Here is a 27,252-nt window from a genome sequence, read left to right on the forward strand (position 1 = left end):
GAGCTGTGAGACTGTGAAATCCACGACCAGGATTGATGGCTGAAGCAGAAATTATGCCAACACTGACAATTTGATGGGAGGGTGTTTGAAGTAAAAGAGGGTGAAAGATTAACGGAAAAGTAGCTGAGGACAAGATGTTTGCACAGAGGGCAAGGGCGAACACAGGTTGATTGGACTGATCCGTGTACATTGTTACTGTGTCAATATAAAGACTCACTGAGCCCAAGATTCACTTGCAGCACTACAAAGGTTTAGCTAGGTTTCCCAGGGTCAGGCTGCATATCTGCATAGTCTTTATGGTTTCCTTTGAGGAAGATATCAATGGCGTTCTCAACCTTGCCCCTTGCCTGAGGTGTGATGACCCTCAGGTTGAATCACCACCAGTCAAAGGGGGAGCAACCTATAGTCTTCCGGGACTATGGCACCATTTAACTTGAAGTAGATGGTGCCGGCAATGCGTGGCATTGAGGTCAACACAGCTCGGGTGATGACCGCAGTAGAAAGCCTGGAGCACGACGTCAGCGTCTTGATTGGTGGTGTCCAAGACATGACTCAGTGAAGAGCATGGCTGAGGGCCTTGATATCATGTCCTAGTCACTGAGGAACATGTCCCAGACACATGTGGACATTGGCAGAGCACTGAGAGCATGGCTCAGTCACTGTGGAACGTTGCTGAGGGCATCATCGCCATGGTGCAGACAATGGGGAGCCACCAGTGCTGGCAAAGCCAGATGACTCAGTGGCCTTTGGAGCTCACTCCAGCTCCCCCTCCATCCTGTGGAGACCCCCCAGGGCCCTATAGGTACCATCAGGGAGGGGGAAGCGCCGGAGGCCGACCCAGTGCCTGTCACCATGAAGTCTCCACCTCACCCAAATCTCCCCCTTCTGACGCCGGCACATCTCAAGGTCAGCGGGCAGAACAGGGTGGCACGTCAACACCCATGACATCGGTATGTCAGCAGGGGCTCTCTGGCTCTAGGCCCTCCAGAGAATGTCCACCAAGGGCATCAAAGGCCACAGGACAAGGAGAGCAACAGGCTGTCTCCACCTCTGATGTGCATCCTGGGGACAAACCTAGACGTAACGGTAGAGCATGAAAGATCAAGGAGATTGAGGGCACTGGGTGAGGAGGGGATGGAAGTACTATCTGTAGGAATTATCGGGTGGTCCTTGAAGCACTGGAGTGGAAATTTCAAATGTTCACCATTAAATCGAGTAACACCTGATACAGGTCACGTTATTCCCTGGGGCGGGCCTGCCAGCACCCCACCTCCTATTGCACTCCACTCTCCCCACCCCCAGACGCAGTGGTTCAAGATCAAACGCAGGTCCCGTTCAGAGTATGGGTATGAGCAGCTGTGAGTCAACAGAAAGACAGGGATCAGACTTTGGCGCACCTGAGAATCACCAGAGCTTACCTCACAACGAGTTATTATCTCTCTTCTGCCTTGTAAATCGACCCACTGACGGCACCAACACAGGCCCATCACCCTAGGGCGACGTTACACAAACCCTGGGATTGTGGGAAGGGTAGTCAGGGGTGTGGGGGGGGGGGGGGGGGGACGAGTAGAGGGTCAGGCAATGGGCATGTGGGAGGGCCAGGGAGTGGATGAATGGATTGTACGGATGGGGGTGGAGGTGGTCAATGGGAAAGGGGGTGAATGGGGAGCAGGGATTTGGTGGGGTAGGGGAGAGCTCACAGACAAAGCCTCATCCTATGAGAAGTGGGTGAGGATAAGAGCCTCCTTGGCCCTTTGTGCAGGGCACCTGCAGCCTACCCTCCATCTTTGGGCTGCACCCATGTATCCTCTCCACGCTCGTCCTCCAGCCTCTCATGGTTTGGCTCCTCCTCACCTTCCTCCTCCTCCAGCATGTCGCCCTGCTGTTGTGTCAGGTTGTGGAAGACACAGCAAACCACCACAAAGAGGGAGATCCTCTGGGGGTGTACTGTAGTGCACCACAAGAGTGGTCCAGGCAATGTAATGCGCCGCTCAATGACAGCACGGGTGGCAGATTGGGCTTTGTTATATCGGGCCTCTGCTTCGGTCTCCGGCCTCTGCTGGCATCATCAGCCAGGACTTCAACGGGTTCCCCTTATCCCCCAAGAGCCATCCCAGCAACATCGGGTGAACTTTGAAGACGTTGTGGATCTCCGAGTGTCCCAGGATGTAGCTGTCATGCACGTTCCCTGGGTAGTGTACACACAAATGCATGATCCGGAGTTGGTGGTTGCACATGAGTTGAACATTCAGGGAGTGGAACCCCTTCCTGTTAATGAAGGGACTTCCTGATCCCCTGGTGTGCGCAAGGTGACACCCGTGCCATCTATTACCCCCTGGACATGGGGCATCCCGGCGATAACGGAGAATCCTGCAGGATCCTGCAAACGGGCATCTTGGTGGGCTTGGTCCATCTCAAAGTTGATAAAGTCTGCTGCCCGGGCATACTGGGTATCCGTGACCTCACGTATGCACTTATGGGCTGTAAATTGAGAGATTCCACACAAGTCCCAACTCATGCCTTGGAATGACCCAGTGACATAAACATTAAGGGTTGTGGTGACCTTCATGGCCACCGGGAGCGGATGTCCTCCTCCTTCACGGGGTGACAAGTCCGTGCGGACATGGCACGGGTGCTGCACCATCCCTTTGTTGGGACGGAGCCTCCTGCTACATGCTTTGCATCATCTACATGAACGGCCAACACTGCCTATACACCCGTCGCCGGCATCTCCCTCTGGATCCCTGCTTGGCCTGCTGGGTCTGCAGGGTGTGCCCCGAGCCCCTGCACATGGGGTGCCGCCTCCAGTCTGCGTCAATGCTTCTGCCTTCTCCAGCGTCTGGCCGCCTGGGCTGCCATCACTACCACAAGGGCAGCCACCGCGGGGTTGACGACACCCATTTTGGTATCTGTAAGGAATTAGTGAAGGAGAGAGACTGACAATCAGTTAGGGCTTCCACCCTGCGACCCGCAAACCTCCCCCACCCTTACGTGTCCCTCATTCTCTCAGAGTGTCTTCCACCGAGCCAGTCGTGCTGGAGAACCCCGCTCCACACACTTAGCACCAGGCACAGTAGGAGCTCCTGGACCGCAGACCCCAGACCCCTGCCAGGAACATTAAGGGATCATGCTCAGCTGCCCTCCCCTGATCCACAAACTCACCCTTTGGTTGCGGGGATACTCCCAATGCAGAAGCCCAACTCCTGAGTGTCTGATTGTTGGCCGCTGCCTCTGTAGTGCTGCCGCCTCCAGGGTTCAGGCAAAGTGTCCAGGCCTCACAGTTTGATTGAAATGCTCGGCAATAACACTCACCCGGAACATGACATGTGTACCCACCAGAATTCACTTGGGAACTGTGAAGTACTCACGTAACTAACAATGCCAATTACTTATGAGCAACAACCTTCAACGGTGAAGCTGGGGGCTGCTCACAGTCAGGGGAAGTCAAAGTGACCCGCTGCATATAACCAAGAGCAGGGCTCCTTTCTGGAGATGTTTGGTAGAACAGACAGGCAGCAGCTGTACTTGCATCGTTATGGGTATACACAATATTGGGGGGTGGCTCGACTCCCCCGCAGACGCTAGGTCCCTCATGCTGCCAGCCCAGGGGTGACCCTATCCTTTGACACCCAGCTCCCTGACCAGGCCCAACCCCCCTGGGGGATCCCCCATCGCCCCCACCCCCTGTTTCCCCCCCCCCCCACCCCCTCCCCCCAGCCCCCGTGCATTGGGGCAGCAGCTCCAGTGGCCTTGGAGTGCATTCCGGTAAATGGAAATGGCTTCTCACCTCCTCAGCCCCCTCAGCAGCCATTGTGCCAACTTCACATTTTTAACAAGGTGTGCTCAGCGATGCCCGCTTCATCTTTCGCTGGGGAGCTGGTTAGTTCCTGGGGGGCTGTTACATTGGACTTTGATCTCGCGAACAGTATGGAGATAGGTGCCATGTTTGGGTGGGATCTTCAACCCGCCACCAGTAGCGAACTGATTCGCGCCTGGCGTGGTTCACGATTTTGGTCGACACAATTATTTAACCGACGCGGCAGGCATAACGCGGTGGTTAAATCGTGCTCAAGGTTTATCCCAGAACATGGCCTGTGTGGTACCTGGCAGACTGCTATCTGGCTACACACCCTTGCAGCTCAGCAGAAACATTGTGGGAAATATCAGGTGAACATCATTGACTGGTATTCACTTTGTGCATGATGGGATTAGGCTCTTTGAGGTGCGTACCACATCCTCAGGATCAGACACTGGGGACAGAATTTTCCAGCCGTTTCTGCCGGTGAGATCTTTCAGTCCTGCTGATAGCGACCCTGACAGTGCAGAGGGTGTGCGCTTGCAAAACACGGTAGACATCGACGGGACTGGAAGATCCCATCAACGGCCAATGACCGCCACTGCTAGAAATTTCTGCCCTGGGAGTTGACCCTTTTGGTCATCGGCTCTCATTCCAACATGAGAGTGGTCCTTGAGGGCCCCTTCAGAACTAAGGCTCCTCGTGCCTTACATCACTAAGCCATCCAACAATACATTTGTCCCGATGCAGCAACTATTTTTTTAAAACCAGTGTTTAGTTTCTAAGAGTTTTGTTGCAGCAACCTTTTGAGCAGCTTCCCTTTAAAAGAGCAGCTGGTCATTATGCAGAGCAGGCGTCCTTTACCATGTGGCCTGTAACACTGCTGCTGGGTTCCTGCTGTGTGCAGAGATTTCTGGCAGTGTTATGAAGGAGATAGCAGCAAGTGAGATGTACCAGCTAGTGCCACAGTTCAATACATGCACAAACTTTGCCCACCTCAATCTGATCGGACACGAGCACCTCACAAATTATGACCTCCGGGCCCTAAAATCAGGGTAAACGAATTTCCCGGACATTACACCTCACCTATGCTCATTCATTATTTCTCAGAACCTCAAATTTGCAGTGGTCTCTCCTCTCCAGCTTTTTCATTCTCTAGCTACAGACCTTTAAAATCCAAGCTTGGTGTCTGCTCTTCCAACCTACTTGATCCAACTTCTCTGAAGCTTGTCCAAGCCCGTTTCATGGAGGCTTTCATCATCAACAGAATCTAAATGAATTATGCTTTGTATTCCTTGCACCATTTCTTTGCTATTGTAACTCATACTTTCATCCAAATAACTAAGGTTTCAATGGGTCTCGGTAGCCAAGTGGATGGGTTGGGGGGCAGTTGAGTGTCGGAGTACAGGGGAAGTGAGGGAAAGTTTGGTTATAGTGAGGTCTCGTAAAGTTCTGTCAGTTTTTGTGTTCCTCAGGAGCTGCAGGCATCTGCTCCCATTGTAGGGGCCTTTCCAGTTCAGTTCATTCAAAAATGCTCCTAATGCTTAGAATATAATGGGTGTATTCATCATGAGGGCTGGAAGGCACCTATCAAGCACCAGCAGCTATTAAAGGGCTGCCATCAGATTTTAAATTGTCAATTTAATTTAATTTTTATTTTTTAAGTTTTATTTAAGTTTTGACTTAATTCAAATTGTAGAAACCCTTGTGGTCTTGTTTGGAGGCTGACCTTGAAAGTGAGAAAATGCCACAAAGTGTCCTTCCATTGAGGAATTCAACTTGACTATTTATTTAAGGCCGACAAATGATGTCAACCGATGAGGAATGTGAATAAATCTGAATATCCGCATTATGGGGAAGAGGTCACAATTTAAATGAAAATTGTAGCCTTAGTAAATGCAACGACAGGTGGAGGTTGGTGGTGGGGGTGGTGGTGGGGGGGGGGGGGGGGGGGGGGGAGGAGGGAGAGGGTGGGTTCCACCGGCCCTAAGCACCAGAGGCATTTCAAGGCACACTGCATGTATTAGATGAATGAAGTATGGGCCTGAGGTTTGAGTGCTGTGATATATGTAATGTGAGCACTCTGCATCACCATATGGGTACCAAGCATTGCATCACAGGTCCCACAGAAACAGAGGAACCTGTTGAAATCAAACAAAGAACGTACATGCCCTGAATTGGAAGCTAGCCCAGAAGGAACAAACAGTTCATACCTATGTTCTTACTTCCCCATTTTACGGGTTTCCATTTTAAAGTATACAAGGCAGTTCAGATTAGTGTTCTTATTTCCCCATTTTATTGTTTTTTTCCTTCTGGGAGCCCATGTACTAATGAAGGGTAGTGCTCTCACTTTCCCCTACATGAGCTCATTTGGCAATTATATAATAATAATAATCTTTATTAGTGTTCCAAGTGGGCTAATGAATGTAATGAAGTTACTGTGAAAATCCCGTACTCGCCACACTCCGGCACCTGTTCGGGTGCACTGAGGGAGAATTCAGAATGTGCAATTCACCGAACAAGCATGTCTTTTGGAACTTGCGGAAGGAAACCGGAGCGCCTGAAGAGAGCATGGATAGAACGTGCAGACTCCGCACAGACAGTGACCCAAGCCGGGAATCGAACCTGGGACCCTGGCGCTGTGAAGCAACAGTGCTAACCACTGTACTACCCTGCCACCTCTATGAAAGGGATTATTTCCATTGTATCAATCCAGTCCCTAGTGGACCTGGGCCCAGTGGACAAAATGGCCTTAATTTGGCAGCAATTGACATAAAAGAAAACTGTGTCACTCCTGACATTGGCATCAGAAGGAGTATAAAAAAGTCCTACTTAGCCACACAAAGTTATTCTGCGCTGGAAATGGGGGGAAAAAAATCACACGAATGCTGCTGTAAGTGTTCCTTTAAAGCATGGGCAAAGTACAGAGAGCTGTGTTTGACTTGGGATAAGGGACTGGTCTTGCTTAGGTGGTAATGTTCTCCCCATTGATTCAGACGGTCATGGGTTCAGACCCAATTGTTGGATGAGATGTGAAATGGAGATAATGTGAAATAAAATCCCGTCCTCCCAAAGGTCATGAGACACCCACAAGCTCTATTCAAAAAAAGAGCAGGAGAGTTCTCCCTTGTAAGCTGGTCTACATTAATCCATTACCCATCACCAAAAATAGTTCAATTGGCCATTTATCTCATTGCTGTTTCTTGGACCTTCTGTGCGTAATTTGATTTCTGTGATTCCTGTATTACAGAAGTGACCACACTTATTGATGCACTATCAATTACGACGAGACGAGAGTTGAGTGTAATCGAGGCTTTATCACGCAGCGATGTGTAGCCTCCCCCAGCTGCTGCCGAAATGGCTGCAGCTCGGAGAGCCCACACATTTATACTCCGCCAACTGGGCGGAGCCAGCAGGCAGGGATCGACCCCTGTACCTGTAGTACAGGAGCCTTACCGTAATACACCTCATATGCGATATATATATACAACAGTGGTGACTACCACTTTCACCCCCTGTTAAAAAAGATTCCAGCTGGGGTGGCGGAAGACTAGTTGTACGTATAGGTTAACATTTTAGCAAAAGTTTACAAATTCAGACGATCGGGCGCCTTGATCCTCCGCGGTGAGCGTCGCAGTCCCAGTAGCGATGCAGGCGTTGTTTGGTCACCGGTGACTCCGGGAGCGTGTCAATCCCATCTTCATCCCCGGGTGGGACCAAGGGGAGGTGCGCTGGGGGGAGGAAAGGTGGCGCCGGGGCGGGGGGGGGGGGGGGGGGGACCCAGCTGGTGCCAGGTCTCTGAGGGAGACTGTGTCTTGGCGGCCATCAGGGTATGCCACGTAGGCATACTGCGGGTTCGCATGGAGTAGTTGTACCCTCTCAACCAACGGGTCCGCCTTGTGGAGCCGTACATGCTTGCGGAGGAGGCCGGGTCCTGGAGCTGCTAGCCATGTTGGGAGCGAAACCTCGGAGGTGGACTTCCTGGGGGAAGGCAAGGAGACGTTTGTGAGGGGGTTTCATTAGTCGCAGTGCAAAGGAGCGACTGAATGGAGTGAAGTGCGTCGGGGAGGACCTCTTGCCAGCGGGAGGCCGGGAGATTCTTGGACCGTAGGGCCAGCTGGCTGCCTTCCAGACCGTCCCATTCTCCTTCTCTACCTGCCCGTTTCCCCGGGGGTTGTAACTGGTCGTCCTGCTCGAGGCAATGCTCTTGCTGAGCAGGTACTGGTGCAGCTCATCGCTCATGAATGAGGATCCCTGGTCGCTGTGGACGTAGGCGGGGAAACTGAACAGAACGAAGATGGTGTTGAGGGCTTTGATGACAGTGGCAGACGTCATATCGGGGCATGGGATGGCAAAGGGGAATCTGGAGTATTCGTCGACCACGTTAAGAAAGTATGTGCTTCGGTCAGTGGAGGGGAGGGGCCCTTTGAAATCCATGCTGAGGCGTTCAAAGGTGCAGGAGGCCTTCACTAGGTGCGCTCGGTCTGGCCGGTTGAAGTGCGGTTTACACTCCGCGCAGACCTGTCTCTGGTGATAGCCCTGACTTCCGTGATGGAGTAGGGCAGATTGCGGGCCTTTATGAAGTGAAGAAACTGAGTGACTCCTGGGTAACAGAGATCGTCGTGCAGGGTTCGGAGTCAGTCTACTTGTGCGCTGGCACATGTACCTTGGGATAGGGCATCAGGGGGCTCGTTGAGCTTACCGGTGATGTGTTGGGTACTCTAGATCTGTGGAGACTGCGTTTACCTTAGCAGTAACGTAGACAGGCTACCAACACTTGTAATAGCAAAACTCTATTTTATTGAGCTAAGAACTGTTGAACATACTTGCACTATGGGTCGACACTATGTTAGATTAACTGAAGACCTATGCCTATCCTGACCAGTCTAAACTGTTAGCACATGGTGAAGGTTTGTGCTACTAGCTGCGAGCTCTGTCCGTCTCAGAGGCTGCATCCCAAATGAACGGGAAAACTAGTGCCCTATGGCTTTATAGTGAGCGTGCCCTAACTGGTGATTGGCTGCTGTGTTGTGTGTGTTGATTGGTCTTGCAGTGTGTCAGTCAGTGTGTGTCTCTGCACCATTATATACTGATGTGTATATTATGACAACCGGGGCGATATAAAATCTCGTAATTGTAGGTGGAGAGCTCGATCCTCCACCTCAAGATCTTATCATTTTTTATCTTGTCCCGCTGTGTATTGTTGAACATGAAGGCAACCGACCATTGGTCAGTGAGGAGAGTGAATCTCCTGCCAGCCAGGTAATACCTCCAATGTCGCACAGCTTCTACAATGGCTTGGGCCTCCTTCTCGACGGAGAAGTTCCGGATTTCAGAGGCAAGGAGGATGCCTGAAAAGAATGCCATGGGCCTGCCTACCTTGTTGAGGTTGGCGGCCAGAGCGACGCCTGATGCATGGCTCTAGACTTGGAAGGGGAGCGTCTCGTCGACCGCGTGCATCGCGGCCTTGGCGATGTTGGCCTTGATACGTTTGAAGGCCTGGTGAGCCTCGGCCATCAGTGGGAAAACAGTGGATTGAATGAGTGGGCGGGCCTTGTCCTCATAGTTAGGGACCCACTGGGCGTAGTACGAGAAGAACCCCAGGCATCGTTTGAGGGCCTTGGGGCAGTGGGGAAGGGGGAGTTCCATGAGGGGGCGCATGCAATCGGGTTCGGGCCCTAGAACTCCATTTTGAACCACAGAGCCAAGGATGGCTAATCGGTTAGTGCTGAACATACACTTCTCCTTGTTGTAAGTTAGGTTGAGGAGTTTGGCAGTGTGGAGGAATTTGGATAGGTTAGCGTTGTGGTCCTGCTGGTCGTGGCTGCAGATGTTGACGTTATCCAGGTACGGGAAGGTGGTCCGCAGTCCGTACCGATCAACCATTTGGTCCATCTCCCGTTGGAAGACCGAGACCCCGTTGGTGACGCCGAAGGGAACCCTAAGAAAGTGGTAAAGGCGGCCGTCCGCTTCAAACACGGTATACGGGCGGTCCACCTTGCAAATGGGGAGCTGGTGGTAGGCAGATTTCAGGTCCACTGTCGAGAAGACCCGGTACTGTACAATCTGATTGACGATATCAGATATGCGTGGGAGGGGGTACGCGTTGAGCTGCGTGTACCGGTTGATCGTCTGACTGGAGTCAACGACCATCCTGTTTTCACAACTACCCCTTGGGCTCTCCAGGGGCTGTTGCTGGCCTCGATGATACCTTCCCGTAGCAGCCGCTGGACCTCAGACCTGATGGAGGTCCTGTCCTAGGCACTGTACCGTCTGCTCCTGGTGGCGACGTGTTGGCAATCAAGGGTGAGATTTGCAAACAGAGAAGGTGGGTCGACCTTAAGGGTCGTGAGACCGCAGACAGTAAGGGCGATTAGGGGCTCGCCAAATTTCAGGGTTAGACTCTGGAGGTTGCACTGGAAGCCCAGGCCAAGTAGCAAGTCAGCGCAGAGGTTGGGGAGGATGTAGAGCCGGAAGTCGCTGAACTCTACGCCCTGGACGGTGAGGGTTGCGGTGCAGTACCCCAGGATCTCCACGGAGTGGGATCCGGAGGACATGGAGATTTTCTGGTTAATTGGGTGTACCGTGAGGGAGCAGCACCTTACCGTATCGGGGTGGATGAAGCTCTCAGTGCTCCCGGAGTCCAGAAGGCATGATGTCTTGTGCCCATCAACCTTCACTGTCGTCGACGCGGTCACGAGGTTGTGCGGTCGGGACTGGTTGATCGTGATGGAGGCGAGATGCGGCTGGTGTTGGAAGGCCCCTGGCTGGTCGGCCGCGGTTGCAGGCGATGAGTGGCCCGATGAGGTGCTGACGAGCAGGGGTCCTGAGGTGGGGAAGATGGCGGCGCCCACAGGGCGCATGTGGCGGGCGGCGTTAAAGATGGTGGCGCCCACGGGCCGCGTGTGACCTGAGGCAGGCAAGATGGCGGCACCCATGGGCCGCACGTGTTCTGAGGCGAGGAAGATGGCTGCGCCCAGGGCCACACGTGGGGGGTGCAGGGACAATGGACCTGGTTACAGCAACGATCGAGCAGGCCTGCACACAGCAGCAAAATGTCCTTTCTTCCCACAGGCCTTGCAGAGCGCGCACCGCGCCGGGCAGCGCTGCCAGGAGTGCTTTGTCTGTCCGCAGAAGTAGCAATTGGGTCCCCCGGGGTTGGCTGGCTCCCATGCGGCGCAGGCTTGGGGTTTGCCGGGAGCGGTCGCTGGTGGGGTCCACAATGGGGTGTTCGCTGGCGGGGTCCATGATGTCTAGGAGGTGGGTGCCGTGCGGTCAGGGGCGTACGCCTGTACATTGCGGGATGCGACTGTCAGTGAGGTCACGAGTTTCTTGGTCGCCGCGAGGTCGAGGGTCGCCCCTTCACAGAGGCGCTGGTGGATGTACGCCGGCCCAATGCCCTTAACAAAAGCGTCCCTAATTAGGAGTTCGGAATGTTCAACGGCCGAAATGGCCTGGTAATCGCAGTCCCTCGCCAGGGTGTGCAGGGCACGCCAGAAATCTTCCACAGACTCACCGGAGAGTTGATGCCGCGTGGACAGGAGGTGCCTGGCGTAGATTTTGTTGGTCTGCTCAGTGTAGTTCTCCTTCAGTAGCGCCATGGCCTCAGCGTAGGTAGGCACTTCCCAAATGAGGGAAAAGTTATTGGAGCTCAGCCGTGTATACAGGATCTGGAGCTTCTGTGCCTCTGAGGATGGTTCTGTCGCAGTTCGGATGTATGCTTCAAAGCAAGCTAGCCAATGTGCGAAGGCCGACTTGCCGTTGTCTGGTTGAGGGTGCAGCTGCAGGAGATCAGGCTTGATGTGGAGATCCATAGTTGTAAAATCTCTACATAATAAATTGATGCACTAGCAATTACGACGAGACGAGAGTTGAGTGTAATCGAGGCTTTATTACGCAGAGATTTGTAGCCTTCGGCAGCTGCTGCTGAAATGGCTGCAGCTTGGAGAGCCCACACATTTATACTCTGCCTACTGGGCAGAGCCAGCTGGCAGGGATCTAACCCCGTACCTTTAGTACAGGAGCCTTACCGTAATACACCTCATATGCGATATATACACAACAGTGGTGACTACTGTGGTAGTATGACTAGAGGTACTATGGTACCTGGGAGTGTGAGCTGCTATTGGTGGAGAAGGCTCACTGCCCATTGGCCCAAGTGTTGTCTTCCCATTGGTCGAGAGGAAGGTAGCTCCGCCTATGAGGCGGAGTATAAGAACCCGTGTTTCCCAGCAGCCATCATTCATTCTGTACTCAAGCTGCTGGGCTCACTTCTTGTAGATTAAAGGTTTCGATTCAGACTACTCCTTCGTTTCTGTGTTCATTGATAGCGTATCAACTACCACACTTAGGAGGTATTTAATTAGCAATTTAAAGCATTTTAGAATGCACTGAGACTGTGAAGATGTAAATGTAAATTCCTTCTTTCCGTCTTTCTTCTTTGGGGGTGTCTGATGTTGACACTCGCACCCCAGCACCCCCCCAAAAAATAAAAAGTGTCCTATTTCCCAGCTCTAGCATCTGTCACTTTGAGTACAAGACTCCCGCAAACAAAAGTGATAACTTCCTCCCGTTTCCTTTCCACAGTCCTCAGCTTGAGTTACTGTCTGTCACTATAGCACACTGTGAGATACCAAGTTACTTCCAGTTTCTCTTTATGTTTTTTGTCTGTATGACTTTATGTCACACCTCCCCGTCCCTCACCACCCACTCCCCCAACCTCCCATTCCGGGCTTTTGCTGAGATTACCGACTTTAATGTTTCTGATCATGAGTACACTGAGGCATTTGAGAACAGGAACTTGTCTGAACACTGCAGCACAGCAGCAACTGGGAAGAAATCAGACCTTTTAGGATGCTGGTGGGTTGTTACATTCGGCATATGAATTAAAGAGGCTTGACACTCAGTAAAGAATAAAACCTAACTTCAGAGAAGACAGTGAACATTAGTTGATAGTTACATTTCCGAGCGAGCACAAGACAGACACAAACTACTTATAGTTTCAACCAATAAACACTATGGGGGTGGTTTCTCTGTTGCACTAAATCAGGTATAAATTACAACATGAAACAAGGCTCAGTCAGTCCTTGCTGGAGTTTATCCTTCACGTGAATCCCCTGTTGTCCGTCTCCTTTATTCCCTCTCAGTCCATTTGTTAACCTATTCTTAAAGGTCGATATGGTCTTCGCCTCAATCATTTGATTTGGCAGTGCATTCCACACAGTACTGAGCCCGAGTACAGTAAGCATCTGCACTCACTGCCTGCATCGTGTGCAAGATGGATAACCTGACCCAACTATAACAAAGGAAATTGAGGAGAGATTTGATTGAGGTGCGTAAGATTATGGCAGGTTTAGATCGGGTAGACAAAGAGAAGCTGCTCCCATTAGTTGATGGGTCAAGGACGAGGGATCCATTGAACGAGAGATACATGGGGGATGTGAGGAAGAGCTTTTTATCCTTTATCTGGGTGAAACATTTCCAATACAGTGATGTCAAGTGTCCTGTTTGAAAAGTGAAGCATGTATAGAACATAGAACATAGAACAGTACAGCACAGAACAGGCCCTTCGGCCCTCAATGTTGTGCCGAGCAATGATCACCCTACTCAAACACACGTATCCACCCTATACCCGTAACCCAACAACCCCCACCTTACGTTTTAGGACACTACGGGCAATTTTGCATGGCCAATCCACCTAACCCGCACATCTTTGGACTGTGGGAGGAAACCGGAGCACCCGGAGGAAACCCACGCACACACGGGGAGGACGTGCAGACTCCGCACAGACAGTGACCCAGCCGGGAACCGAACCTGGGACCCTGGAGCTGTGAAGCATTTATGCTAACCACCATGCTACCGTGCTGCCCTAAAGAGATGCGATGCATTGGCCGGGTATAACCAACCCTGTTTGATAAATGTGGCAACTAGCAGGCAGTATAATCCAGGCGCAAACCATTAATCTGTACTGGTTTCTTGCTAAAGAAGCATTTTAAAAAAAGGTCTCCACCAGGCGATACCTGGCTATCACAAGGTGAAATCCATTTCTGAAGATTGCGTCAAGGATTTCCCTCAGGCAGCTAGCCCTTTCAGAACAGACATTCTTCAATCCTTTAGTAGCAAGCATTTCCAACCCACCCAGGCAGCGTTTCCAAGTGTAGGCAGGAATACCCATTTGCCAATTGTGAACAGGTTCACAGAGGTCAACGGTAAGCCAAGCCTGAATGATAGGAAACCCCTCCCTCATCCCACCAGCCAGCTAATTTGACACCAGTGACCACCTTTCGCAAGAATTTATCTCTCTCAATCCCATGACTTTCCATCGAGCTTGAGAATTAAAAATAAATGACTCCATGACCCATCAGTTATTGCCTCCTAACCACTGGAACCACACATAAAACTGGCACTCACCAGAGTTCCTGAACTTGTATCGGCCTTTAAAGAATCCAAAACGCTTTAAGTTGAACATGCTGATCTCAGTACAAGCCAACATGATCACTGAGGGCTCTTCAAAGTCCCCAATTACTCCTTCCTCCTTTTCCCCACTCAATTCACAGGAAGTGACACACTCTAGTTCCCAGACACGTTTTGCTCGGTTAGTCTCACTTTTCATTAACCGTTTCACCAGCATTAACACACTCTGATTAAGACACTCTCATGGTGACTTTCTATTACAAATCACTGCCTGTTGGTAGAACAGAGTCCAATAAGGCCATTCCCAACTAGGATAGATCATTGATGAGGCTACGTACGGAACATGAATGTGCTCTTGCAAATGCACTGGGAAATGGTTCTTAAACAGAGCATGGATTGGTCACAGCGCCACATCATTGACTATCCTGTGCTCCCTTTGCCTGCAGACTTCAATTCATTAAAAACCTGCTGACCACATCTTAATTCACATCAATTTCTCCGAACACTGTAATATCGCGCACGCTAACCTACGGATGAGAATACTTATCTTCCCCGTGCTCTTTGCAGAGTTATCCCAATTAACCCATGTATGTAAGGTCGGCCAGTAAGGCACCGACCAAAGAGGAACCCGGTAGTGATCTACCAGGTAGTGTATATATCATTTGTGTAAATAAAACCTCCTTCTTATTTAGCGGTGTGCACTCATCTTTATTAAACTGGCGAGGAGGAGTAAACTGGTCTGCTGTCGACGCTGTGACCTACTCAGCTGAGCCACCTCCCTGATTTTCTGGTCCAGGTTTGGATATCTTTGCTTCACCATGCCTCCATTTGGGTGGTTTGATGCCTTTGACGCAGGTGTTGAAGACTGGAACCAATATGCTGAACAAATGTGTTATTTCTTCTGGGGTAACAATATCATGGAGAACGAGCACCAGGTGGCATACTCCAGTCATAGCCTCAAAATTGGAGAATCCAGCCCGTGGCATATTTGGGATGTTGAGTGGTCCAAAACTATCTGCACCTGGTCGCCGAGAAGGTACGGGGAATCAAAATGGCCCCTACTCCACGGGATGCCACGCAATCTCACTATTTAGTTGGACGAAAAATTACTATGGCCGATTTATTCCAAATTTGGCTACCGTCCTAGCTCCCCTCCACTGGCTCTTGAAGAAGCGGCAACCTTGGGCTTGGGATAAGGCCCAGCTTGTGGTGTTTAAAAAGGTGAAGTGGTGGTTGTCTTCTTCAGCAGTGTTGACACATTTGGACTCTTCAAAATCTTCACGTGCAGTGCTTCACTGCATGGCATTAGGGCAGTTCTGTCCCATCGGATGGGCGACGCCCATGACCATCTGATCACTGGCTATGGCCAAAAGAAAAATGCCCAGATTGAAAATGAAGGTCTGGCAGTCGTATCTGGTTTAAAACATCAATGGTTACTATTTTCTATCGTTACCGATCACAAGCCATTGCTTGGCCTCTTCTATCAAGAAAAGGCAATTCCGCCAATAGTGTCTGCGAGGATTCAGTGCTGCGCTCTGTTGTTGGCTTCTTACGAAAACTCTGTTGAGCACCGCCCAAGGGCCCAGATTTTGCCTGCTGATACGTTGAGCTGTCTTTTCCTGCAGATCGAATCCGCGAACCCGCCTACGGCGGGAAAAGTGGTTGCTGTCCTGAGTTTCATGGACTCCTTGCCTGTCACTGCCTTGTGTGTTTGTGACAATGCAAACCAACCCTGTACTTGCCAAGGTTTGCAGCAGCGACAGCTATCAGAGTTGAAGGCTTTCTCCTCAAAATTGTCAGAGCTGACCGTGGGGGATGGTATCCTTCTATGGGGCACCAAGGTTGTTTTCCTGGTGAAGGGACAAGCTATCATGTTGAACAATCTTCACAATGGACATCTCGGAGTGTCCAAAATGAAGATGCTAGTGAGAAGCTACATCTGGTGGCTAGTTTGAACACGGATATCGAGACGTTAGCCCAGTCGTGCTCCATCTGTCAAGAGCACAAGACGCTTCCTGCGGCTGCAACCCTACAACCTTGGGAATGGCTCGGATGCCCTTGGGCCCCCGTGCACACCGACATTTCTTGGATTTGATGTTTCTCATCACGATGGACACCCATTCAAAGTGGCTGGTGGTCCACAAGATGGCGTTGATCACTTCCCGGGCGACCATTGAGCAATTGTGCATTTCTTTTCTCACCCATGGAATCCCTGAGGTGCTTGTGACTGATAACGGGGTCTCTTTTATGAGCAAATAGTTTTCTGCTGTTGTGAATAGCAACGGAATTCGGCACGTCCACACCGCCCCATACCATCCGGCATCAAATGGTTTGGCAGAGAGGCTGTGCAGACAGTTAAACATGGGCTCTGAAAACAGATATCTGTCTCAATGGGCACAAGACTGACAAGATTTCTATTCTCGCACAGGACTATAGCGCCGCATAAACTGGGGTAGCCCGTGCTGAGATGTTAATGGGTCTTAGGATTTGTACACGACTGAGTTTGATTCTACTGGACATCGGCATGAAGTTGCACCATAACCAAGATTTGCAAGGGCGTGGCCCAGTTCGATGTCGATGTCTTCAACACTTTGCACTTGAAGATGTGGCGTTTGTTCGTAACTTCAGCAAAGGTGCTCATTGCCTCTCTGAGATTGTCATCCATCAAGTCTCTTACCAAACTCGGGTCCGGGGGCATCTAATAAAATGGTACCCGGATCACATTTGCTCACGGAGGTTGATACCAGGTAAGGTGCCTCGGAAGAAGCCTGTCCTGGATCCTCCGGCTCCATTGCTGAACCAGCCTGTTGCGTCGCCTCCAGTCTCTCTCGATGCTAAAATTGTGTCTTCCAACTCCAAATGGAAATGCAGACCTCTTAGGTCTCGGACGCTGACTCCGTAGTTCAGCCATTGCCTGATGACGTTCCTGCCGCAGACGCTGCTCACCAGTGAGGTATACACCAACTGATCCAGAGCATCAGCTCCATGATGACTTGTTGGAGCCGAAGAAATACCAGCGTGCTCCGCCTGCTCCTCCTTGTCCATCTCTGCGCTCGTTATGGGGTCTTCGGACTTTGGGGGGAGTGAATGTAATATCTCGCACAGAGCCTACGGGGTAGGAATGCTTGTTTTCCCCGTGTTCCTTGTGGTGTTCAAGTTCCCCTACCAGGGGCGAGGTATCTCAGTTGACCCATATATATAAGGTCAGCCAGTAAGGCACTTGATAGGGATCTACCAGTTGGTGTATATATTGATTGTGTAACTAAAATTTGGTTCTTATTTTACTTGGTGTGGACTCTCCATGTCCTCATTAAACACATGTTGTCCAATTGCTTGTCGACCTGCATTAATTCTCAGCAACCACCCCTTCATTTTAAAATTCTTATCTTCATGCTTAGGTCCCTACATCCCCTCTTGTCTCTCCCTAACCTCCAGCCTTTTGGATCTATGGCCACAAAATTAAAATTGCAGTATAAATGCACTTTGTTGTTATTGGTAGCACTGTCTTAGACGTACAGTAGCTTGTACGAATTGAACAATGTGTCAAATTAGGTTGCGAAGGATAAACTCTGGAATTATTCAAGGTTTGCAAGGGACTGGTTTAATCTTTCTCATAGTCAGAAAGTATTGGGATAAAGAGTCCTCTCTTTTGACATTGCCTCACAGCTGCTGGTCTCAACTCTGCTGCTGAAGAGTGTTGTGGTCTGTAGCAACCCTATGCAAGGGTTCCATTGTACAGGGAGGGACGCAGCCGCAATTTGCCCAAAACATTCACATCAATCTGATATTCTGCAATCTGACAGGCAGAAGGCCTTGGCACAGCAAGGCTGCTATTGCAAACAGCGAGGGAGATAGTGGCATAAGGGTAATGTCACTGCACGAGGGTTGCCAACCCTCCACGATTGAGCTGGAGTCTCCAGGAATTGAAGATCAGTCTCCAGGGCACTCTTGTGTGCAGCCCTGGAGAAAGGTCATAGGGATATTAAAAAAAGAGCGATTAAAAAATATTTTTTGAACATTTCTCTTGACGAGATACAGACGCATGGGGTGGGATTTCCTGGTGCTTCTTACCAGCAGGATCTACTGGTCCCACCCAAGTCGATCCCCAGAGTGGATTCCCCAGCAGCGGAGTGGGTGAACCATGCAATTTGCCATTGACCTCCAGGAATGCATTTGATCACAGTTGGCAACCCTAACACTGGACTATTAATCTGGAGGCCCAAGCTAAAGCTCTCGGGACATGGATTAAAATTCCACTACAACAGCTGGTGGAATTTGAATTCAATGAATACATTTACAATTATAAAGCCGGTCTCAATAATGCTGACCAAAAAACTGTCATAGATTGTCGGAAAAATCCACCTGGTTGTCCCTCCTTAGCCCCGGCTCCCACGTAGCCTTTTGATTTTCTTTTCTTTTTCGAGTACATATCAATTTTCTGGGAGGTTTAGTGGCCCAGTGGGTAACGTCCCGAACTGACTAATGGATCCACCATTCACGTTCAGACTGGGGTCAAGAGAGGCTGTGTCATCCTGTAACTGACCTTCAACTAAGGGAAACAGCTGCTCACGATCCACTTTGTCCATGCCCCTCATAATTGGTTGAGGTTGAAATGCTGTGTCCCGAGCTGCACTTCAGATTCTTTTCATCATTCACAGCATTGAAAAATAGAACCGGGTCGAGTGATGAGAATTTTATCCGACCAGTTTCTGCACCGCACATTGACGTCTCGAAGCCCCGTTTACCTGGTGCTGAATGTGGGTGGTCATAAATATGATAGTCACCAGAAAATTCAACGGGGAATTCGAAGGGCCGAATGGCCTCACTCTGCTCCTATTTTCTATGTGCAGGCCTCCATGGTGTGCGCACAGTAGGTATTCTGCTTTGGCAGACCTTGCAGCTGATCATTCTCCTGGCCAAACCTGGTGTCTGTGCTTCCCAATAATTGGATCACTGGATTAATGATCAGGAGTATTAACCCTGGCTTCTTTCATCCCTCACTAAACCAGTGGTACTGAGGACAGTTATGCCCGGATTCCCTTCATAGGGCGGCACAATGACATAGTGGTTAGCACTGCTGCCTCACAGCTCCCAGGACCTGGGTTCAATTCCAACCTCAGGTAACTGGCTGTGTGGAGTTTGCACATTCTCCCCGTGTCTGCGTGGGTTTCTTCTGGGTGCTCCGGTTTCCTCCCACAGTCCAAAGATGTGGAGGTTAGGTGGATTGGCCATGCTAAATTGCCCCTTAATGTCCAAAAGGTTAGGGTGGGGTTACTGGGTTACGGGGATGGGGTGGGTTTAAGTAGGGTGCTCTTTCCAAAGGCCAGTGCAGACTCGATGTGTCGAATGGCCTCCTTCTGCACTGTAAATTCTATGTTACTGGGTTACGGGGATGGGGTGGGTTTAAGTTGGGAGCTCTTTCCAAAGGCCGGTGCAGACTCGATGTGTTGAATGGCCTCCTTCTGAACTGTAAATTCTATGATTCTAGAACATAATATTTGTGGTTTTTCACACAAACAGCATCAACTCATGACCAGGGTTAGTGTATTTGTACAGGTTGGCTACATGATAACCTGAGGTGCAATTGCCTCTCTCCTACTGCGCTGTGCTTCCCTCGCACTGTACTTGAATTAAATGCATAGCAGAAAGTTGAAACAAAATTACTGCATACAGGACACTTGTTCTTTGATGCTAATTTTATTTAAGCCGTGTGATATACCAAGTTTGAGGGATAGATATTTGTCATCACCCTTGTGTGCATCATGCAGCGCCCTTCTCTCTCTCGCTCTCTCTCTCTCTCCCCCCCTCAATTGGATGATTGTATAAGGGGGTCCACAATGCTCCTCATGCCCCTACATCTTGTGATTTCCCAGGCATTGCTTAATGTAATGTTTGGGTGGGAATGGCAAAACGCGACGCCAATGTGTCACCATCATTCTATACAATCCCTACAGTGCAAAAGGAGGGCATTCAGTCCATTGAGTCTGCACCGACCCTTGGAAAGAGCATCCTACTTAAGCACCCTACAAAGTCCTACTCCCCCCATCTCCGCAACCCCACCTAACCTGCACCTCTTTGGTTGGGTGTAAAGCGGAGGACCCGGAGGAAACCCACGCAGACCGCGGAGAGCATGCAAACACCACACAGTCAGCCACCCAAGGCCGGAAGTGAACGCAGGTCCCTAGCGCAGTGAGGCAGCAGTGCCAACCACTGTGCCACCATGCCACCCCTAAGTGATCGCATGCTCACATCTGATTCCGAAGTTCAAGTCCTGGTCCAAAGACTTGGCCCAAAAGGTAGGCTGACACTCCAATGCTGTACTGAGGTGCCATCTTCCAGATGAAATGTAAAACCATGGCTTGCTCCCATCTTCTCGGATGACTGCAAAAATTTCCAAGACACAAATTGACGAAGAGCAAGGAGCCTTCCCTGTTTCCTGGCATTATTTATCGCTCAGCCGACACTACTTTCACAGATTGGCTAGTCATCACCTCATCATTGGTTTGTGGAATCTTGCTCTGTGCATATTTGCCACCACATTTCCTGCGTTACAAAAGTGACTACACTTGCTCATTGCTGCGCTCAGCGGAGTGTCAGCCTGGATTACACAGAAGCCTCTGGAGTTGCAAACATAGGAACCCAGCTCCATCTACTGGATGTTCCAGCACTGCACTTATCACATACCAACATCGAGCATGGATTACAATGAAATTAAGTGCACTTTATGCAACATCTAAGAGGCTCCCTTGTATTCGACAGTGTGGCACTAAGACATACAAATATAGCGAGATCCTTAGAGAGAAATTACTTATTTGGTGGAGAGAATTGCTAGTGCACCATTTTAAATTCGTCATTTAGGAACTACAGCAAGGAAACATATTTTCACATGAATAGAAACCTGCAGCTCAGCCCCTGGAAGACTGAGGTTGCTGTGGGCCAATTGAAATTTTCAAAGTTGATATCCATGGATTGTTTTTGGGGTAAGAGTATCAAGAGGTCAAGGCAGATAAATGGAGCGATGGAAAACGGTTTGACCTGTCTCCAGCAAGCTTTCTCCCTTAACCCCCAATTATCCGACACGCAAGGTTCAAATCCTACCACAAGTGTTGTCCATTGCTTGTCTCCATTCAAGTATACTAACCTCCATCGGAAACGGCCATTGCCTAGAAAAGAATATGGAAAGAGATGAGAGATTTCATTCACAGTGCTGTGGCAGATTAAAGCAGTTTTACTTTACAGTATTCATGATCCCGTGTGGACTTGGAAATACCAACTCTGTCACTCACAACTCCTACCTGATTTCTAGATACCAGTTATAAATATCAGCAGTAATTCCCTTCATCGGAAAGGATAACTGTTTCTCTCACAGGTCATAGAAATATAGCTGTACCGAAATGGCCATATACTTCCACCTCTCCAACACTGTCTACCATTTTGTGCCATGTTATGGGCACTATCTAAATGCTGGTTGTCATTGTGTCATTTTGGTTTTGCTATTGCTATTTTTGAAAAAATAATTTGCAAGTCCCTGAGGTTTTGAGCTTGGCTCCAAATCGACTGGAGCAGGAAAGTTTGATTGCTGGTCTCCACTAATATCATTGTAGGTAGCAGTACTAGTGTTTGATGAACCTCATAGAATTCCTTGGGGAGGAAACAGACATGGAGGATGGGGGAAATGGAATGGCTGCAGTATACATGGACTTTAGGAAGGCTTTGACAAGGGAATGCACAGGAGACCAGTGGAGGCGATCTCAAGATATGGTATTAGGAGAAGGACAGAAAACTGAACTAAACATCCATCGTAAGAGAGAAAGCAGAGTACAGGAATCAAGGGCAGATTGATTGGAGGAGTTTTGCACTATCCATAGGATCTGCTGCACACTGTACACTGTAACTTTCAATGATTTGGATAGATGCCTAGAGGGAGTGGGGCTGAAAGTTGCAGGTGACATCAAAACATGAGATACAGGTAATCCTTTTAAAAACCAAAGCAAAGTCCAAAGGGAGAGTGCGTAGGTGGAAGAATCTTCTAAAGAACCTACAGATAGAATCAAATGTAATTAAGTGTGAGGTGATTCACTTGGGTGAAAAAAAAATACAGAAGTAATTATACTGAGAATCAAAGTAAGATTTTTTCATATTTTTCCAATTAAGGGGTAATTTGGTGTGTTGAGTTGTGGAGGTGAGACCCAAAAAGACACAGCGCGAATGTGCAAACACCACACAGACAGTGACCTGAGGCTGGGATCGACCCGGGACCTCGGCGCCACATGGCAGCAGTGCTAACCACTGCGCCATCATGCCGCCCGGAATCAAAGTAAGGTTGATGCTGCAGAAATGCACAGGGATTTAGAGGTGTAGGTTCACAGGACATTAAAGGCAGTCCCAGATTGAAAAGGCAGTGAAAAAAACAGCTAATGGGATTCCACCTATTATTTGGAAATATACATCAGTACAGGTATATATCTCTCAGAATAGATTCAACAGAAATGTTCTCTTTTCTCCAGAAAACAGAAGGCAGAGGGCAGGGGTAAACTGACAGAGATCTTTTAAACTAGCGAAAGAATTTGACAGGTTGAGCATGTCTTTCCCTGGAGGCAACCAATATAAGATAGTCACCAGTCAATTCAATAGGAAATTCAGGAGAAATTTCTTTACCCAGAGAACGTGCGGCGGGATTCTCTGAGCCTCCGCACCGGAAAAGCGCTCGGCGCGGGGGCGCAGAATGGGCATCAAACACATGATCGGGTCCGACCCCACTCCCGCGATTCTCTGGTCGCCGGAGAATCGGCGTGAATCGGGCACTCGCGATCAACAAGGCGCCGGTTGGGGGCCATTGAAAAAGGCCCCCTTGGCGATTCTCCAAAATCAACTGGCCGAGTTCCCGCCGGCGTGGTTCTCTCATGGTTCCACCCAGCGGGCACTCAGAGTGGCGGCTGCGGACACAGTCCACGGCCGCCCTGGTGGGGGTAGGGGGATTCTTCGCCGGGGGTCTTCCAGGATGGCCAGAGTTACGATCAGGGGGCGTGTGCGATCTTGGGGGGGGTCTATGTTGTCAGTGCTGGTCCGTGATGCGGGTCGGCCATGCCGCGCGGTGCGGCCGGCCAAGGCGACGCTGTGCACATGCGAGGACCCCCAACCGCAAGTGCAGGGCCCCGTATCGACAGCCAGAGCTGCGAGGAGCACTCCGGGGCCTTGCTAGCCCCCTGGAAATCGCAGAATAACCCTGAACTTACTCCAGGTTAGTCCAGAGTGATTTGCGCGCTTTTCTTTGCGGGCATGGGTCACAGCCCCATGACTGGAGAATTCCGCCTGTGGTACGAGTAATTGAGGCAAATAGCAAAGGTGTATGTTTGATTAACATATTAGGAATGGCAGATTATGCTGATAGGCTTACAGGAAGAGGGGTGGGAGGAGGCTAGTGTGGAGCTAAAGCACAGGCAAAGACCAATTGGGCCAAATGGTCTGATTCTGTGCTGTTAAATCCTGATTCTATGCAACAATGGACAAAATAAGACTATTTTGAACCTTACTAATATGCAGTACTAGAGAAAAGACATTGACGCTTTAGAATCCGCGCTGAAGGAGGCCAATCGGCCAATCAGGCCTGCACCAAATCTCTGAAAGAGCTCCCCACCCAGTCCCAATCGCCCGTCCTATCCCCGTAACCCCACCTATCCTGTACATTGCTGAACACAATGGAGCAATTTAGCATGGCCGATCCACCATCCTGCGTATATTTGGACTGTAGGAGCAAACCCAAAGCACCCGGAGGAAACACACGGAGACACGGGGAGAATGAGCAAACTCCACACAGTCACCCAAGGCCAGAACTGAACCTGGTTCCCTGGCGCTGTGAGGCAGCAGTGTGACATCAAGAGAAAGGGACAACTCAGAGAGAAAGGTCCAACACAGATTCAGTAGGATGTTGGCTGTTTTGACAAAATACAAATGCAAAGAAAGATTGGAAAAGATGGAGTTTTGTTGTCATAAAAGTGACAACAGCAACATATTGTATTTACATAACACCATTAATAAAGCAAAATGTCACAAGTGTCATGTAAGAGTACCTTTAAGAAATGTGTGTTTAAGAAATCTACCTTTAAGAAATGTGTGTTTATTCGTCAGAGTGTGGGTGGAACTGGGCTGTCTGTCAGCTTCTTACTTTCATTTTAGGCTGTTTGCTGCAGGGTTTGTTTTAGTTTTGTTTTAAGAGCTGGATAGCTGCAGTCACAGTTAGAAGGTCTCTTCTGTAATCTAAAGACAGTAAATCATTCCTGGTGATTTAAAACTAATAACATTAGTGACTTTAACCTGATGTGCTTCTGTTTAAAGTTTTTTTTTAAGTCTTCTAGATGTTAAAAGGACAGCTTACGGATTACTTAGTGTTGTATACTTTGGGGGTTGTATTTGAATTAATGATTGCTAAGATGTTCACTGTATGTTTTAAAAGGTTAACTTGAGTTCATAGAATAAACATTGTTTTGCTTTAAAAAATACATTTCCATTTCTGCTGTACCACACCTGTAGAGTGGACCGTGTGCTCCCCATACCACAATCTATTAAAAGTTGTGGGTCAGGTGAACTCCATGCTACACTTTGTGGTTCTCTAAACCCTGGCCCATAACACAAGACAGTTCACAAGAGCGTGATCAATCAAACATTGACATCTCGTCACAAAAGGATGTATTATTACAGTGCTATGACCCAAAGCTGGTCAAAGAGGTAGATTTTAAGAAGCATCTTGTAGGAGATAGGTGAAGGCGCACCAGGTTTTAGGGTGGGAATGCCAGAGTGATGGACTATCAATTATACAAAGACGAGAGTAGGATGTAATCAAGGCTTTATTACACTGAGATGTGTGGCCTCCTACAGCAGCTGACAAAATGGCTGCTGTACGGGGAGCACACATATTTATACGCTGCCTACTGGGCGGAGCCAGCAGGCAGGCATCTACCCTCGTACCTGTAGTACAGGGGCCTTACCGTAAAGCACCTATATCAACATCCTCTATATACAATATATACATCAGTGGTGACGTCCACATTCGCCCCGTTAAAAAAATGAGTCTAGCAGGGGTGGTGGAGAACTAGGAAATTGTGTTTTAAAAGTACAGATAATATTACAAATTCAGGCGGTCCGGTGCCTTAATCTGTCGTCGAGAGCGCCATAGTGCTGGTGGCGACTCCGGCGGCGGTTTGGTCTTCGGTGACTCCGGGAGTGTGTCGAAATCCTCTTCATCCCTGGGTGAGGGCAATGGGAGGACGGAATGTCCCGGAGCGGGGGCTGCAATGGGGTGCGCTGGGGGAAGGAAGGGTGGTGCCGGGTCAGAGGAGGGGGTGTATGGGGAACCAGCTGGTGCCAGGTCCCTGAGGGAAACTGTGGCTTTGCGGCAGTCAGGGTATGCTACGTAAGCGTACTGCGGATTGGCGGGAAGTAGCTGTACCCTTTCAACCAACGGGTCCATCTTGTGGAGTAGAACGTGTCTACGGAGGAGAACGGGTCCTGGAGCTGCCAGCCATGTTGGGAGCGATACCCCGAAGATGGACTTTGTGGGGAAGGCAAATAGACATTCATGGGAGGTTTCATTAGTCACGGTGCACAGGAGCAACCAAATGGAGTCAAGTGCGTCGGGGGGGGACCTCCTGCCAGCGGTAGGCCGGGAGATTTCTGGACTGTAGGGCCAGCTGGACGGCCCTTCAGACCGTCCCATTCTCCTTCTCTACCTGCCTGTTTCCCCTGGGGTTGTCGCTGGTCATTCTGCTCGAGGCAATGAGCAGGTACTGGCACAGCTCATCGCTCATGAGTGAGGATCCCCGGTCGTTGTGGACTTGGCGGGGAAACCGAACAGAGCGAAGATGGTGTTGAGGGCCTTGATGATGGTGGCAGACGTCATGTCGGGGCATGGGACGGCAAAGGGGAATCGGGAATATTCATCGACCACACAGAGGAAGTAAGTGTTGCGGGCGGTGGAGGGGGGGGGGGGTTCCTTTGAAGTCCACGCTGAGGCGTTCAAAGGGACGGGAGGCCTTCACCAGGCGCGCACAGTCTGACCGGTAAAAGCGCGGTTTACACTCCGCGCAGACCTGGCAGTCTCTGGTGATAGCCCTGAATTCCTCGATGGAGTAGGGCAGATTACGGGCCTTGATGAAATGGTAAAACCGGCTGACCCCTGGGTGACAGAGATCGTCGTGCAGGGTCCGGAGTCAGTCCACTTGTGCGCTGGCACATGTACCTCGGGATAGGGCATCGGGGGGGCTCGTTGAGCTTACCGGGGCGATACAAAATCTCGTAGTTGTAGGTGGCGAGCTTGATCCTCCACCTCAAGATTTTATCATTTTTGATCTTGCCCCGCTGTGTGTTATTAAACATAAAGGCAACCGACCGTTGGTCAGTGAGGAGAGTGAATCTCCTGCCAGCCAGATAATGCCTCCAATGCTGCACAGCTTCTACGATGGCTTGGGCCTCCTTTTCGACGGAGGAGTGCCGAATTTCGGAGGCATGAAGGGTGCGGTAAAAGAATGCCACGGGCCTACCTGCCTGGTTGAGGGTGGCGGCCAGAGCGACGTCTGGTGCAACGCTCTCCACTTGGAATGGTAATGTCTCGTCGACCGCGTGCATCGCGGCCTTGACGATGTCGGCCTTGATACGGTTGAAGGCCTTGTGAGCCTCGACCATCAATGGGAAATTAGAGGATTGGATGAGTGGGCGGGCCTTGTCTGCATAGTTTGGGACCCACTGGGCGTAATACGAAAAGAACCCCAGGCATCGTTTGAGGGCCTTGGGGCAGTGGGGGAGGGGGGTTCCATGAGGGTGCGCATGCGCTCAGGGTCGGGACCCAGAACTCCATTCTGGACCACATAGCCGAGGATGGCTAAGTGGTTCGTGCTGAACACACACTTCTCCTTGTTATACGTGAGATTGAGGAGAGTGGTGGTGTGGAGAAATTTGGCAAGGCTGGCGTCATGGTCCTGCTGATCGTGGCCGTAGATGGTGACATTGTCCAGATACGGGAATGTGGCCCGCAGTCCGTACCGGTCAAC

At 50.1% G+C, this 27,252-nt stretch overlaps 1 protein-coding gene across 3 annotated transcripts in view; it reads right to left on the reverse strand.

Moving 5' to 3' along the window:
- LOC119965064 (regulator of G-protein signaling 14-like) overlaps positions 1-27,252 on the reverse strand; it is a 97,402-nt gene that overhangs the window by 48,900 nt on the left and 21,250 nt on the right. For all 3 annotated transcript variants that reach the window (XM_038795314.1, XM_038795316.1, XM_038795313.1), the window contains exon 2: positions 21,308-21,372. In XM_038795314.1, coding sequence (XP_038651242.1) covers positions 21,308-21,372 — 65 coding nt within the window. The remainder of the gene's footprint in view (positions 1-21,307; positions 21,373-27,252) is intronic.

The sequence above is a fragment of the Scyliorhinus canicula genome, chromosome 4, assembly GCF_902713615.1.
Source record: "Scyliorhinus canicula chromosome 4, sScyCan1.1, whole genome shotgun sequence".
Lineage (NCBI taxonomy): Eukaryota > Metazoa > Chordata > Chondrichthyes > Carcharhiniformes > Scyliorhinidae > Scyliorhinus > Scyliorhinus canicula.